Raw genomic sequence first — 16,961 nt, forward strand, 5'->3', positions numbered from 1 at the left:
TTGTTTTCCTGAAAGTCACACAGCTCGTTTCAATCGTCTTTGAGAAAATGCCAAATACTTCAGTCTGAATAATTAGAGTTGATCTGTTAGTGTTTGTTTAAGTAAAAGAAAGTGTAAGAAAAAGCTGCCAGTTCAGCTCACAACTCCATTGCAACAGTGTTCCTCTTCATACAGTCACCAAGCTTCCATCTGCAGCAGAAGTACTCTGGGTGTCCTTCTCACTTCAACACACAGAATATTGAAAGAGAGATACGAAAGGGTCAACAAATATCACTCTTTTGTGTGCTTCATCAAGGAAAACTTGAGTGAGTTTCCAGATCATCATTATTATTTTTTACTTTGAATGTGGTAACATTCAGGGTGCTGACAGAACATGACAGCTGCTCATCTAGTTTGGTGCCAATACCTCGATTCGTGGTAGATGCCAGCAGATTCACCTATCGCTGTTTCACACCAACAGTGCCAATGTCAACACAGCACAAAAGGGCAAATACCTATGATGAAAGTTTTGACTTTCCAGATCCCCTTACAACCACTCGTTGAGAACCACTATTTATGAACATGGATTTGCTACATTCAGTGATCTCGCTTAATGTCATGTACAGTGTCTGGCACATAAGGAAACCAGGAGGGAAAATCAAATGCTTGCTTATATACATACGTCTGAGGACTCAGGGAAAACGCTCTTACCTGTGTGAGATAGAAGACGTGAGTGTGGGGGACTGTGAACAGAGCATTGACTGCACCACGGAATGTATAGATCTGCTGGTGTGGGTCCCCTACAAAGATCTTCCCACATGGTTGAGACAAAACTATATTCATGATAGCTGCAACCAATCAGAGGGAAAGCTGAGTAAGTATGAAGGAGTCCAATCCGTGAAGCAAAACGTTGAAATCTTTACATAATATATACTAAACTGATCTTCTGTATATACAGAGAATTGAAAATGAATCTTGATGTGAATGGAAGGAGAGAGGGAGCGGGAAAGGGGAGGGCTGCGGGTGGGAGGGAAGTTATGGGGGGGAAGCCATTGTAATCCATAAGCTGTACTTTGGAAATTTATATGCATTAAATAAAAATTAAAAAAAAAAAAGAAAGAAAAGGGTGAGAATGCTTCACAAAACTAAGCCAGGACATGCTCGACGGCAAAGCTGCCTTCTTCTGCCACACAGGCACACTCGTTCTAAAGAAATAATTTTAAAACGGACAAAAGAGGGGCCGGTGCTGTGGCACAGCGGGTAAAGCCACCACCTGAAGTGCTGGCATCCCATATGAGCGCCGGTTTGAGTCCCAGCTGCTCCACTTCCAATCCAGCTCTCTGCTGTGGCCTGGGAAAGCAGTGGAAGATGGCCCAAGTCCTTGGGCCCCTTCGCCTGGTGGGAGATCTGGAAGAAGCTCCTGGCTTCAAATCAGCGCAGCTCTGACCATTGCAGACAACTGGGGAGTGAACCGGCAGATGGAAGACCTCTCTCTCTCTCTCTCTCTCTCTCTCTATGCCTCTCCTTCGCTCTCTGTGTAACTCTGACTTTCAAATAAAATAAATAAATCTTTAAAAAAATAGACAAAAGAAACCGTTTCTGTGCCTAGGGATGCAGACTGTTTTCAGTCCTGGATGAATTACTGATTTTAAGAAGATATACAGGCAAATAAAAAAAGAGGCAAATTGTGTTCTCTCACATTGTTATCCAAAAGTGACATAGAAAGTCACATTTCTAAAACGTATCGCCACTTGAGAAATACCCAACATGAAATTTTCACTATGAATTCTTTTTCCATTCAGAATGAGTCTAGGGTCCCTATCAGCTCATGAGCTACATTCAGTCAATATTTTAAGAAAAATTTAAGTAAAATACATGGAGGAAATAAACCTGCTCTAGGTGTAGAAAAAGGACAACTGTTGAAATCAAGTCAAATAAAAAGGATTTCTGAATGACTAAGTATCATTTGCTCTTCTTCTTTATCACAAATAATAGTTATCAACTTATTTCACACATATGTCCTCTTACATAATCATGATGCTGTTTCTATGTATTTGAGACTACTGATGTCCTGAATAGTTTATCACCTGGGGTACAGTCCTGGGCCTCATCCACAAAGATGGCATCAAAAGAGGCAAGCCAAGGCTTGCTCAGCTGCCAGAGTTTCAAATAGCCTAAAAGAAGGGAGTAGTGAGATCATCACTTGAAAAACAAACAGCTACGTTCAACAGACAGAAAATGTCTGGAAAGCGGCCTACCATCATGAGTCATTTGGTAAGCCTCCTCTCTGCATTCCCCTAGCTTCCGCATGTTGTCCCAGAGTCGGCTTGCTTCAAGGACACCATTCTGGAAAGCAAGAGATGTGGTACTCACAATTGAACACTTTGGAAAAGACAGAACTCTGAAATTACACTTTCACTTCCACGTACAGCAATCACAGTGAAAGATCATCATAGAATGGTCACAGCAGGCACCTCCTTAACCCCCTAAGGCTTCCTGACAGCCTTTAAATATAGTGGAAGGTTTGATGCCAAGAAAAATGAGGGGGGAAGTACCAAGTCCATGACAGAGCACTGCACAGAGTCACAACAGCTGATGAACTATCTTTGTAGATTTCTTACTGGTATGTAATTCATCAAAAGAACAGAAATGATTAGAAAGTTGTGATAAAAATAAGAAATATTTTTCTGATGCTTAATTAATAAAAAAGATAGAAATGATTGTAAAGTTGTGTTAAAAATAAGAAATAGACTTTTCTACTAGCAAAATCTATGCAGAACCAATAGCCAAAACACACAAACCAACAAACAAAAATTAGAAAAGATTCCCAGTCACCACGAAAGATCAGGTTTGAGGACGAGATGATTCAACAACAAGCTCTAATAAATCATGAGCAAGTCAATGATGTATCTTATCTGTCACAGCATGAAGGGAGAAGTCTGAGTGTGCTTCATTGGAGAAAATGCTACATGATCCACAGGGATCACTATGGGGCTACAGTCTCACCCTCTGTTGGCAACTTGCTACAGAGTTCTGAGGACAGAAAGAAAACACACTACACTACTGGAATACTCACCAGTTTCTCACTCTGTTCCACCATGACTCTTTGTCCTTGGTTGTTCTTACACCAAATAGGCACATGATCGATGGTCAGCTCTTCATCAGCCGAGGCAAAGAAGTTTTCTAAAGTCTTACACACTAGCTTGGCCCTTATGAATCCACCTTTCCCTTCAGCAAGAACAGAATTGACCATGAAGGGTGTTAACTTGAATAGATTCAACTTCTTCTTCAACTGGTATCTGCAATGTACATACCAAATAAACAGTATTTGACTTTCAAGTCACTGTGGTATTTAGTATTTCCTCCATTCCCTCCAAGGACATCACAAGGTAGCTCTAAGGACCACACACACACACGAGATAGAATTTTTTAAATGCCAGAGAAGTTCTGAAAGGTCTACAATTGACAAAAAATGGCTGACAATAAGCTTTTAGGAATTCACATACAATAGTCCAGAAGGTCAATCAGCTCACAGCGGATACTACTATTCAAATGTGTGGGTCCAGGCTCCAAGAGGCCCCCCCAAGGGGGTACTCAATGTGCCTTTAAAACTCCACATCTGGGAAACCTGGGGCAAGCAGACTTCTGCTGAGTGGCCCCTGACCAGCTTTCCAAGGAAAGCCTAAAACTAATCAAAATTTTTGACACCTCGGCCGGCACCATGGCTTAACAGGCTAATCCTCCGCTTTGCGGCAACGGCACACGGGGTTCTAGTCTCGGTTGGGGCGCCGGATTCTATCCCGGTTGCCCTTCTTCCAGGCCAGCTCTCTGCTATGGCCCGGGAAGGCAGTGGAGGATGGCCCAAGTTCTTGGGCCCTGTACCCGCATGGGAGACCAGAAGGAAGCACCTGGCTCCTAGCTTTGGATCAGCGAGATGCGCCGGCCACAGCAGCCATTGGAGGGTGAACCAACGGCAAAAAGGAAGACCTTTCTCTCTGTCTCTCTCACTACCCACTCTGCCTGTCAAAAAAAAAAAATTTTTTTTTTGACGCCTCAAACTTCAAACAAGTCATTTCAACTTTTTGTGCCTCAATTACAGAGAACTGAGAATGCCCTTCAGCAAGATATTATCATTGGTGAGTAATATATTTTTGTAAGATAAAAGTATAAGTCATTAAACCTGTATTTATCTCTGGCCTATAAAGGGAGATAATAGCATTACATTTTCTTAATATCATGATGTAGGTTCATATGCAATCATAAAGATCACATGAAAAACAATAAGATATGACAAAGATGCCAGCATTAGTAATGTTCACTTCCGTCCAACGTGTCCGTAGGCCATGGAATGAAAGGTTTTGCAGATGACATTGCTGGGGAAGACACGTTCAGCTTGTTTTGCAATGCTCTTGTTGAATGTCACATAGAGAAACTTGCTCTCAGACCACTTCTCTGCATACTTGACAAGGGTAGAGGTCTTCCCCGTGCCTAGGAAAGCCGTGAGAAGAAGATGTAACCCTCTGACCAGGCAACGGATTTTCTAATCAGGTCTTGTCCAGGCTTAGCCTGCCCTGGCAGGGACAAACTTTTCATTACTCTCAAAAAAGGATCAGCAGACTCTAAGCCAGGCTAGAGCAGGCTAGGATCCTGGCTCTGCAGACTCTAGCTAAGTAATAAACAGCAAGGCGCTTGAGCTCACTGAGCTTCAGGCTGCTCCTCAGCAACATGTTGGTAACATTTACTTGCAGGATGCATGAGGACAAGGATCATCATCAAGGCCTCAGAAAGAGGAATTCAGTAAATTATGGCTATTGAAGGCCTAGCGTCACTTATGCTCCTAAAGCATACACGTAAGATTCAAGACTCTTGTGATCCATTCGAAAGTCTCCTGTCGGCCCTACCTCTCTATTATGCAATTATTCCATTATTTAGTCTGTCATTAATTTAACAAGTATTCATTCATTTATTTTTTGAGAGATACAGAGAGAAAGAGACAGACTGATTGGTTGACAGAAACCTCTCATCTACTGTTTCACTCTCAGATGCCCACAACAGCCCCTGCCTGGGGTCAAGGCTAGGAGTTAGGAACTCAATCAAGGTCTCCCACGTGGGTGACAGGCATCCAATGACCTCAGTCATCACCAACGCCTGTCAGAGTCTGCATAAGCAGGAGGCTGGAGTCAAGAGCCTGAGGCAGGTACTGCTGCCAGGCACTCACACATGGCATTCAGAAGTCTTAACTGGCTTATCAGCTAATGGGCCAAATGCTTGCCCCATTTATCAAATATTTATTGAGCATCTACTATGTATTCAGCTGTATGCTAAGCACTATGAGTGTATTTCAAAATACACATCACAACCTAGTTGTGCAGAAAATAATGAGACTGGAAAGACATGAAGACAAAAACGTATAGATTTTGACACACAGATCCAGTGTCAAATTCTGGCTCTACTGCTGACTTGCTTATGTAAAATCAAGCCAGTCTTTGAGTTTCAATTTCTTTAATCTGTAAAATAAGTATAGGTAATTAACCTTATAGGATGCTGTTAGGATCATCCAGGCACATTGCAGACAAGAAATGATTGTTGTTAGTGGGATATTTAGGCAGAAAAGAAGCAGGAAAGGGTTCCAGTTAGAGAAAACAGCATGAGCAAAGGTTCAGACAAAAGAACAGCCAAGTACTTTAGGAGACTAAGTAGAGCAGCATAGCTGACTGAGATAGGAAAATAGCAAACAATATATTTAGGAAAGTAACTTGGAGCCAGAGGGAGGGCCCCCTAGACATCACTCTTCTTGGGCGGCAACTAGAATCATCTGAGAAGGTGATTAATATGACTCATCTCTAAAGAGCAATATGTGAGTATATACGATGATAAATGATGGACAGGATTAACTAATCCCACTGGTTTCTACCCCACAAACTAATTCCTATGAACTATTTGTCTAAACAAGAATTCCAATGCTTCTGAGATGGTTTGATTGAAGTAGGTTGATAACAGGTCACAGTAAAGATGCTCTGGTCAAGGAGTAGGGGGATCGGCACTGTGGTGTAGTGGGTACAGCTGCCGCCAGGGATACCAGCAACCTATATGGAGACTGGTTTGAGCCCCAGATGCTCCACTTCTGATCCAGCTACCTGCTAGCACGCCTGAGAAAGCAGCAGAGAATGGTCCAAGTGGTTGGGCCCCTGCACTCATGTGGGAGACCTAGAGGAAGCTCCTAGCTCCCTGCTTCAGCCTGGCCCTTCCCTAGCTGTTGTGGCCATCTATGCAGTAAACCAGCAGATGGGGGAGATCAATCTCTCTCTGTAGCTCTTTCAAATAAATATCTTAAAAAAAAAGAAAAGAAAAGAAAAGAAAAAAATGATGCTGGGGTTGGAAGCAGGAAGGGGACATAGTGATAAAAGGCAAAACGCTAGCATCATGAACTTGATGCTGCATTCCAGGAACCTGATGGCCTTACCTGCAAAGGCCATGATTTTTACCACCTGGAGAGGTTCCATCTTATGATTCAGAATCAGTTGTTGTTCATGTGTAAGCTGGATGGTTGTTTTCTTGCTATAATCATGAGAAAAAAAAAGTAGAAAAGAAAACGTAAATGAAAAGCCGGGAGGAGGAACTGCCCAAAAACCAAACAAACTTGGATTAATGAAAGTAGCCCCCAAAAACCCTCCACTTAAGAGGATAAAAATGCTCTAAAACTAGATTATGATGGTAGTTGCACAACTCAGGAAATTTTACTAAAAATCATTCGGTACTATATAATCTTAAAATGGATGAATTTTCCATAATATCAATTACACATCAATACAATTACAGTAAAACAAAACAGCTCCACTAGCTGAGTATGGGCAAGAGACAAAATGCATACCTGCACTTTTAAATATACATACCCTGGCAAAACAGATGGCTCCTCTTTACCTCTTGTGGTCTAAGCACAGGAATTTTCCTGAAGATATAGGCAATAGAAAATGTTGTAGTGGATCCTAATAGAAAAAAAAAAAGCAGATACAGAGAGTTTCAAATTCAAGTCACAATCTGTACCTTATTTTTCTTCAGATATATTTAAACTCCTTACCATTTCTAAAAACAAAATACCACCATTTGGGGCAAGCATTTAGTTTAGTGTTTAAGATTTTGGTTAAGAGGCCCTCGTTCCACATCAGAGTACCTGAGTTTGATACCAGGTTCTGACTTCTGACTCAAGCTTATGCCTAATGAAGACTCCAGGAGATACTGGTGATGGCTCAAGTGATTGGGTTCCTGTTACCCACGTGGGAGACCTGTACTGAGTTCTTGGTTCTGGCTTTGGCCTCAACTGGGTGCCATGGTAGGCATTTGGAGAATGAACCAGCAGAAGGGAATTTGCTCTCAGGAGTGCACACTTGCCCTCTCTAGCTCTCACTTTCTTTCTCTCTCTCTCTCTCTCCCTGATTCTCAAAAACAACAAAAACTTAAAAGAAAACATTACCATTATAGAAAAAAATGGGAAGAAATTAATTTAGATATATATGCAGCTGACAAAAGCAAAAGATACAGAAATGGACAGAAACACACGTGCCAGTTCAGACAAGGAGAACTGCCATAGGTGGCTCCACCCCTAGACATTGTAACTCTTGGGAGCCAGGTACTTGATCTCAGTTCAGGTCTCCCAGTGAATGGCCAGGCCATAGCTACTGGAGTCATCATTGCCTGCCTGCCTTGATGTGCAGTAGAGGAAGCTGGCATTACCAGCTGAAGCCTAGAGTTGAACATAACCCACCACTTGAGCACTTGGCCAACCAACAATAAAGGATGGTATCCTTAAATTCTCCTGTGTGTGCCTGTAAGGATATTAGTCCCATGTTTTCATCCTTTTGGCTCACACACTTAATTGTGTGTTAAGTTGTTTACTGTTGTATTTTACAGTTCTACTGATTGTCTTTGTTTCTTTCATATGATCAATTTCATGTGGTGGCAAAACAAAGGTGTAGGTAATCAAGAATTTGGGTTTAAAAATAAGTATATCTAAGTAGGTAAGAATTATTCCAATTATTTCATTCAAAAGAGGTTATTGATGCCACTGTACCACTAATGCAACTAGGAAAAAAGAAATTTGGACTGTCCACATCTTCAGTTTGAGAAGATAGTGCTTGGGTCATCAACCCATTATTATATTGGAATTGTCAAGGCTAGCCCTTTCCTCAAACAGTGATCTGGGCTTAATATCTTTAGGTAATATTTAGGGAACGAGCATTTCACATACTATTTAAGAGCTCATTTGGGATGCCAAGCACTCACATCACATTGCCTGGGCTTGTCTATTGGCTCCATGCCCTATTCCGTTTTCTAGCTAATATATACCCTGATAGGCAATAACTGAAAGCTCATATATTTGTGCTCACTGAATTGCATCAGAGACTAGGATTGAATTTCTGTCTATTAGTATTTTATAGCCCATGCCTGGTGATTGGTGGTATTATAGAATAAACCAGTGAATGTATGAATGTTGTCCCTCTTTCCCTCTCTCTCTCTGCCTCTCATGTTTTGATGTCTTTGTACTTCCCAAAAGGCTTCTGATGCTGATTCAACTCTGGGGATGTTGCCAGGAGGAACATGGGGCCAGATTCCAAAATTGCAACTTTAAGGAATAGAAATATGGAAGCAAACTCAGTAAAGACAGGAGCTTCTCAAACATCAAGAATAACAGAGGCCCTCACTGAAATTGCATTCCAATATATTAGATTCTGGCTATTGTAATTCTAGCAAGTTTTCCACAGGAGCCAATGCTGATGAGACTCTGTGTAGCAGTGGATTAACCTTTCCCTTTAGAGACATTTAGAGGAACAGCCATTAGATAAGAGTTTTAAAACAAACAGAATAGAGGGACTAAAATGTTTCACTTTATTTCTGACCATGTTCCTAACTAGGGAAAAGGACAATGAAATAAAGAAAAAAAATTGTAGCAGTCAATACTAATGCTAATTAAGGAGGGAAGAGGTGGGGTAGATGATGCATAAAAAATGACAACACTTGGTTTTTGTTTTTTCTTTCCATATTTTATATTGCAAGAAGCAGCAAGGCAATCTGGAAAGTGGACAAAGAGGCAGGCATGAAGCTGGAGCACGGAAGGATGCACATCACTACACGGCAATGTAACATGTCTGTACTTTTGCTAGGGCATGTCACTTAGCATTTCTGAGAGAATTGTAAGAATAAAAAGATATACTGATTTCATACCACAATATCAATGAGCATTTTTTCATTTATTTTGTTGATAGTAGATTGAAAGCAATTCACTCTCAATTCACTGATTTCCTCCCACAAATGACTGCCAACATCAGGGGTTGGCCAAGCCAAAGCCAGAAACTTCATCTTGGTTCCCCACACAATGTAGGGGCATAAGCACTTGGACCATCATCTTCTACCTCGCTAGGCACACGGACATGACGCTGGGACTCAAGTGGCCATTCCACTATGGGATACCAGCACATCAAGTGGTGGTCTAACCCACTGTGCCACAACACAGTCCCCAGGATACCTTTAATTTTGAAAACTTGAGTGGGAATACTCCAGAGGAGACCACTTGCAATACAGTGCGATAGATTTCCACACATTTCACAATTAAGGAAAGGAAGCGAAAATAACTCAAGTGTTTGAAATAGTGGACCTAACCTCTGAAGAGAAGTTAAAGAGCTATTTATTTTGCCTGAAATAGAACCTAGAACCTCCTTTGCTCTTTCCTCTATTTACCCTTTAGTCGAGTAAATATTATGTATATTTGTGTCCTTATGAATAAAGAACGGTTGACTCATAATACAGATAGCACAGCAAATTAATTTTCACATGATATGACACTATCACTTCCCTAAGATTCTGAAAACAGTTTTGAACATACTTTGGCTTCTTAATTTTGATTGTTTCCATTCCATCTCAAAAGCAGAAAGTGTGATATAGAGACACAGATAGCCAGAGCTCAGCTAGACTGAAACCAGGCCCCAGAACTCAGTCTCCCACACAGTTGGGAAAGATTTGAGTTCTTATCTGCTTTTTCTCAGGGTGGGCATTGGCAGTAATGGGTCCAAAGAACAGAGGGGATTCGAACCAGACTCTGAGTAGCGGTGGGCTAAGCTTTCCCTTCAGAGATATTTGGAAGAATAGCCCTCGGATAAGAGTTTCAAAACGAACAGAGTAGAGGGAATGCCTGGTTTGACTTTACTTCTGACCATGAAAAAAGTTGTAACTGTCAATACTAGTGCTGATAAAGCAGGGGCAGGTAATGCATAAAGACCCTCCTTAAGGAGAAGAAAGCGGAGCACAGACCCAGAGATAACTATTTTAAAGGAGGGGACAACTGTGAGAGCTGGATGGAGGGAAGAAAGAAGAGTAAATGAGCTAAAACTGGAGTTCCTAATGAGAAAATTGGAGAGCATTCCTTGCAAGTGCCTTTACTATGCTCACAAACAGAAGGGGGGTGGGCAGCATTGTGGCGTGCCAGCTCAACTTGCTATCTATGGTGCCATCGAGGAGAAGAGCTCAGCTGAGCATAATTACTTCCCTTCAGAATAAAGATAGATAGATAGATAGGGATATATATATATATATATATATATATATATATATTTACTATGCCAAAACTGGGTGTGTCTCCTTTGGCACACCCTTAACCCTGAAGAACTGAATAGAGCTCTCTGGCCACACCTAACACAAGCCTCTAGAGATTCACCAAAAGTAGACAGTCCACTTAATCTAGAAAAGCCACCACAGCAAGAAAAAAGGAGAAGAAGAAACCAAAGACTACCTCCACATGCCAAATAGCAAATGCAGAAACCAAGGAAACAAGAACAAGGAAGACATCATGACGCTCCCAAATGAACATGACACTCCAATACAAGGTTATGAAGATGATGAGATAAAAGAAATGCAAGATACGGATTTCAAAAAATGTATGATAAGAACATTTAGAAGTTATCAAAAACAAATGCATGAACTACAGAAATCCATAGAGGACAGGACAGAAAATCTCATGAAAATGGAGGAATCAAATTGAAATTAAGGAGGAATCAAAATGAAATGAGGAATTTAGTGGAACATGAAATTGAGATATTGAAGAGAAATCAAAATGAAATGAAGAATTCAATAGAACAAATGACAAACACATTTGAGAGCCTTAAAAACAGAGTCAGTGAGATAGAAGAGAGAATATTGGACATAGAAGACAGAGCACAGGAAAGTATACGGTTAAACCAAAGACAAGAGGATATTAGAAATCTAAAAAAACTCTGTTGGGAATCTACAGGATACTAATAAGAAACTCAACATTCGGGTTCTAGGAGTTCCTGAATGCATGGAGAGAGAGAAAGGATAAGAAGGCCCTTTTTAATGAGATACTAGCAGAAAAATTCCCAGGTTTAGGGAAGGAAAGAGACATCCAAGTACAGGAAGTACATAGAACCCCCAATAAACATGACCAAAGGAGATTCCCACCACGACACTTTGTAATCAAACTCACCGCAGTGAAACATAAAGAAAAGATTCTAAAATCTGCAAAAGAGAAACGTCAGATTACTCTCAGAGGATCTCCAATTAGACTCACAGCAGACTTCTTTTTTTTTTTGACAGGCAGAGTAGAAAGTGAGAGAGACAGAGAGAAAGGTCTTCCTTTGCTGTTGGTTCACCCTCCAATGGCTGCTGTGGCCAGCATGCTGTGGCCAGTGCACCACGCTGATCCGAAGCCAGGAGCCAGGTGCTTCTCCTGGTTTCCCATGGGGTGCAGGGCCCAAGCACATGGACCATCCTCAACTGCACTCCCTGGCCACAGCAGAGAGCTGGCCTGGAAGAGGGGCAACTGGGACAGAATATGGTGCCCTGACCAGGACTTGAACCCGGTGTGCTGGTGCTGCAGGTGGAGGATTAGCCCATTGAGCCGTGGCGCTGGCCCCACAGCAGACTTCTCATCAGAAACCCTACAGGCTAGGAGGGAATGGTGAGATATAGCCCAGGTACTAAGAGAAAAAAACTGCCATCCTAGAATATTATATCCTGCAAAGCTCTCATTTGTGAATGAAGGTGAAATAAAGACCTTTCATAGCAAACAGAAATTGAAAGAATTTGTCACCACTCGTCCAGCCCTGCAAACGATCCTTAAAGATGTGTTACACACAGAAACACAGAAATAAGGCCATCAATTCAAAAGAAGGTAAAGGAAGAAAATCTCTCAGTAAGAGATCACAGGAAGTTCAAAGCATATATTGGAAATATCTTTGGAAAAATCGCAAGGCAAAGTCACATTGAATGTAAATGGCCTCAACTCTCCAGTTAAAAGGCACAGACTGGCTGAATGGATTGAAAAACAAAACCTGGGAGGAGTACAGCAAGGTGGCAGAATAGGAAAGGAGCACACTGATAGTCCAGGGAGAGACAGTTTAATAAAAGTGGAGATAATGAAGGTTCAAGGAAGAGCAGGGGAAGAAACAGCAGAGGAAACTCTTCCGGAACTAGTGATTCACAGTGGACCTGCGTGGAGATCGTGGGAGCCCACGGTTCGGGACACCAGCGGCAGAATCAACACACCAGCGCTGGAACGCGAGGTGAGCCAAACCTCAATAGTGTGAGACACCGGTGGGCAAGCAGAAAGAGGAGACTAGAGGGAATGAGGCTTGAAACCCTGTGGGGAAAAGTTCACCAGGCTATCTAGAAGAGAGAGGAAAAAAAAGTGACTGATACGGATACGAGTTTCTCTCTCTCCGCTCACCTCTCAAAGGCGAGCAAGACAAAGAGAAGGCACCATTTTGGACATATGTCATGAGCGGGGCAACCTCAGGTCTGCACCCACCCTCAGCCTAGCAGAAAAACCTGACTCTGGCGGGGGGGAGTGAAATAACAGGAGATTAGAATCTAATGAATGTGTGGTGCTAATGAACTGAGACTGTGAAAAAAGAGACGGTGGGAGAGAGAACTCACGGAATTCACATGAGTACTCTCCAGAGATGCTACAATTCAGTAACCTTGGTAACCCAGTGGGAGGCTGCAGGAGAATTTGAGCCCACACTGAGGGCAGCAGAGATTCCCTGTGTGGTCCTTGGGAAAGAGCTTCCAATCGCTGGCTCCTGTGGGTATATCATTTGCTTGCTAACTACCTCCAATTCCGCTCAGCTGTGTGGAATTACTTCCCTTTTGAATCAAAAAAAGAAAGAAAGAAAGAGAGATGTACCACGCCTAACCTGGGAGTGTCACCTTTGGCACACCCTCAACCCTGAGGAACCAAACAGAGCTCTCAGGCCATACCCTTCTCAAGCCCCTAAGGCTCCATCAAAAGCAGACAGTCCACTTAATACAGTCATAGTATAACAAGAAAAAACACCACAGCAAGGGAAGTAGAATCCAAGAATATCTCTATAATGCCAAGCAACAAACGCAAAAACTTAAGGAAACAAGAACAAGGAAGACATTATGACACCCCCAAATGAACAAGACACCCCAAGCCAGATTATGAAGATGATGAGATGGAAGAAATGCAAGATACAGATTTCAAAAAATTTATGATAAGAACAATTAAAAGCTTTCAAAACCAAATGCTTGAGGTACAGAATTTCTTACTGGACAGGATAGAAAAACTCCTTCGAGAAAAAGAAATCTTAAGGAGGAATCAAAATGAAATGCAGAAAGTAGTAGAACAGGAAAGTGTGATAGTGAAGTGAAATCAAAATGAAATGAAGAATTCAATAGATCAAAGGACAAACACATTAGAGAGCCTTAAAAACAGAGTCAGTGAAACAGAAGAGAGAATATTGGACTTAGAAGACAGAGCATAGGAAAGTATACAGTCAAACCAAAGAAAAGAAGAGGAAATTAGAAAGCTTAAAAATATTATTGGGAATCTACAAGATACTATTAAAAAACCCAACATTCGGGTTCTAGGAGTTTCTGAAGGCATGGAGAGGGAGAAAGGATTAGAATGCCTTTTTAGTGAGATACTTGCAGAGAACTTCCTGGGTTTGGAGAAGGACAGAGACATCCTAGTACAGGAAACTCATAGAAACCCTAGTAACCATGACCAAAAGAGATCCTTACCACGACACATAGTAATCAAACTCACCACAGTGAAACATAAAGAAAAGATTCTAAAATGTGCAAGATAGAAACATCAGATTACTCTCAGAGGACCTACAATTAGACTCACAGCAGACTTCTCATCAGAAACCCTACAGGCTAGGAGGGAATGGCAAGACATAGCCCAGGTACTTAGAGAGAAAAACTGCCATCCCAGAATATTATATCCTGAAAAGCTCTCATTTGTGAATGAAGGTGAAATAAAGACCTTTCACAGCAAACAGAAATTGAAAGAATTTATCACCACTCTTCCAGCCGTGCAGAAGATGCTTAAAGATGTGTTACACACAGAAACACAGAAACATGACCATCAGCATGAAAGAAGATAAAGGAAGGAAACCTCACAGCAAAAGATCACAGGAAGCTCAAAGCATATATTAGAACATATCTTTGGCAAATGGCAGGGCAAAGTTTCTACTTATCAATAGTCACACTGAACGTTAATGGCCTCAACTCTCCAGTTAAGAGGCACAGATTGGCTGATTGGGCTATCGAACAAAACCCTTCTATTTGCTGCTTAAAAGAAACACATCTTTCCAACAAAGATGCATACAGACTGAAAGTGAAAGGCTGGAAAAAGATATACCATGCCAACAGAAATGAAAAAAGAGCAGGTGTAGCCATCTTAATATCAGACAATTCAGTCATACACAGTCATACACAGTGACCCTGTAAATAGGAAAATCAATTAGAAAATACAATGCAGTTTTAGATATCATTCAAATTAGAAAGAGAACACAACATAATTTAGTTCATCTAAGAATGTACGAAATCATTGCAAAGAAAATTAATCTTGTAACACATAAAATATCTTAATAATTGAGATATACATTGTATGCTGGTGAGACTACTTTGTAGCAGCAGGAAACAAACTGAATGCAGCAGAGCAATTGGGAAAGAACTTTTAAAACAGTACTGATTAAAAATGGAAATTATTTGGGTTTATAATGTACTTCTGCTAATATTACAAGTAGACCCCCTATTATGTAGTGCAGTCCAATTTTACGTGGTATAGAAGTAAAATCATATTTGGATAAAGAGACAGATCAGGCAACTATAGGATAAAAATAAAACAGGATTTTACTTTCATTCAAGAAGGAGTGTCTGTTACTAGACTTCCTTTGCCACTGAAAGCAACTGGAAAAATACAAAATAGCTATTTTCCCCCCCACTGTGTCACAGTCAGCACTGAACTGTGATTCCTGACAGAAGGAAAATAAGCTGAGCCTCAATTTCCCCAAATTTGTCCCTAGAAGCCCTAGAAGCACTTTCTGAAATGTGAGTGGAGGGGGAAGCCTAGGTGATCATGAAAATATTTCTGTATGGAGGAGACACAGATCAAGAAAAGGAGAATGATGCAGCTGAGAAATTAGATAAATATACTAGAAAAAAGATACATAGATATGGAAAAAGAGAGACAAGCAGGAGAGAGGAAAGCATGGAGGGAAGGAGACAGAGAAATGGAGAGGGAGAAAGAAGAATTGTGTACAGAGTCCCTTTGAATCTTTGTCTGCTTACTCTAGGGGTGTGTACGGGGTGAAGCTCAATCTGGCTGAGTAAAAGTGACTGGAATGTTGAGTAGAACAGTCCAAGTACTCACACAGTTTTGGGACAAAATTGTATCTATGAAATACATGAAATCTGACCTTTACACTAATAAAAATTACAAAATAAGTGAGTTATGACCAGACATACTAGAGAATACTTGTTTCTCTTTGTGGAAATTCAAAACTTGGATCATAAGGCACACAAATATATCCTGAGAAATGTGAAGGATATATCAGAGAGAGTAATTTCATGGCAATGAAATTTATTCTTTACCCAGAATTCTACAAATTTATCAGTTGCCATTTTTAATAAACAGCACCATTCATTGCCCATTAGGGCAATTAAAATATGACTTTCTAAGTCCTTAGTTCATGCACTTTTTATGAAAACACTGCAGTGCTCTGGTGCAGTCATACCCTCTTAGAGGAGGAGAGAAGCAGTTCTGTTTAAAACAACTTACCGGGTCCTGATGGCACCAAAGGACACATGGGGTGAGCTCAAAGAAGAATAACCTGAATGCAGGCAAGTCACAGAATATGATTACAAACTATCCCTGAAACAGAATGATTTATAAACTCACAAGTAGGAGGGAGGTCTGGTACTTACTTTTCAAAATGTTCATGAAGCTCCAATGATTGTTTGCTGCTCTCTTTATCTATGGACATATTGAGAAAATCTGTAGCTAACTGAAAGTTAAACTGTCTTCACAAAGTGTTAATATACCCATCTTGCCATCTTTAGTCTCTCAGAGAAGGCAAATGTAATTACAAACAATGTTACACTAGAAAATATTTTCTACCTTCTTTTTTACAATGGAAAATAGCATCCATTGTGATAACACCAGATGTATAATCTGTGCCTCAAATTAAGCTCTTCCTTTGCAATTCTGTCTTCCTTAAGTGTGACTGTCTCCTTCTCAGTCTGAAAATTGTCATGGCCAAGCGTGGAGATTGTGTTGATGATCCTGAGGTCAGCCTTCTCCAGAGCATACCACGTGTTCTGTACCAGCAAGGAGCTGAGGTGGTTTAGCAGGGGCTTCTTGGTTTGTACCACACAGGTTTTCAGTCTGACACTCTTCCATCAACTCACTGTAGTGGACAAATAACCCAGAGGATAGATGCTTCTTTGGCTTTTGAGCTTGTTCAACTTCCTGAAATCAGTCATCTCATCTTGACCAAATATTTGGTTCACAAACTTGTTGTTCCAGCTGCTGTTCCTGGATCCAGTCAAGTTTCTTGGCCACAGCGTTCCTACACAACTGGACCTCCATCATGAATACAAGGTAAATAAGAAGGAGGGTGTCCAAACTAGAGCCAGAACTCCTGGTGGTTTTAGGCATCATT

At 41.1% G+C, this 16,961-nt stretch overlaps 1 protein-coding gene across 1 annotated transcript in view; it reads right to left on the minus strand.

Annotated features, from left to right (window-relative positions):
- Positions 1 to 16,699, minus strand: part of LOC133773465 (F-box DNA helicase 1-like) — a gene marked incomplete at its 3' end in the record, with an annotated part of 31,567 nt that extends 14,868 nt beyond the window's left edge. The window contains 9 exon segments of the mRNA XM_062210802.1: positions 604 to 827; positions 2,067 to 2,153; positions 2,238 to 2,325; positions 3,056 to 3,278; positions 4,299 to 4,467; positions 6,443 to 6,537; positions 6,873 to 6,965; positions 16,079 to 16,130; positions 16,624 to 16,699. Of these exon segments, the coding sequence (XP_062066786.1) occupies positions 604 to 827; positions 2,067 to 2,153; positions 2,238 to 2,325; positions 3,056 to 3,278; positions 4,299 to 4,467; positions 6,443 to 6,537; positions 6,873 to 6,965; positions 16,079 to 16,130; positions 16,624 to 16,699 (1,107 nt within the window).
- Positions 16,700 to 16,961: the final 262 nt, after the last annotated feature.

Source organism: Lepus europaeus, chromosome 14 (genome assembly GCF_033115175.1).
Source record: "Lepus europaeus isolate LE1 chromosome 14, mLepTim1.pri, whole genome shotgun sequence".
NCBI lineage: Eukaryota > Metazoa > Chordata > Mammalia > Lagomorpha > Leporidae > Lepus > Lepus europaeus.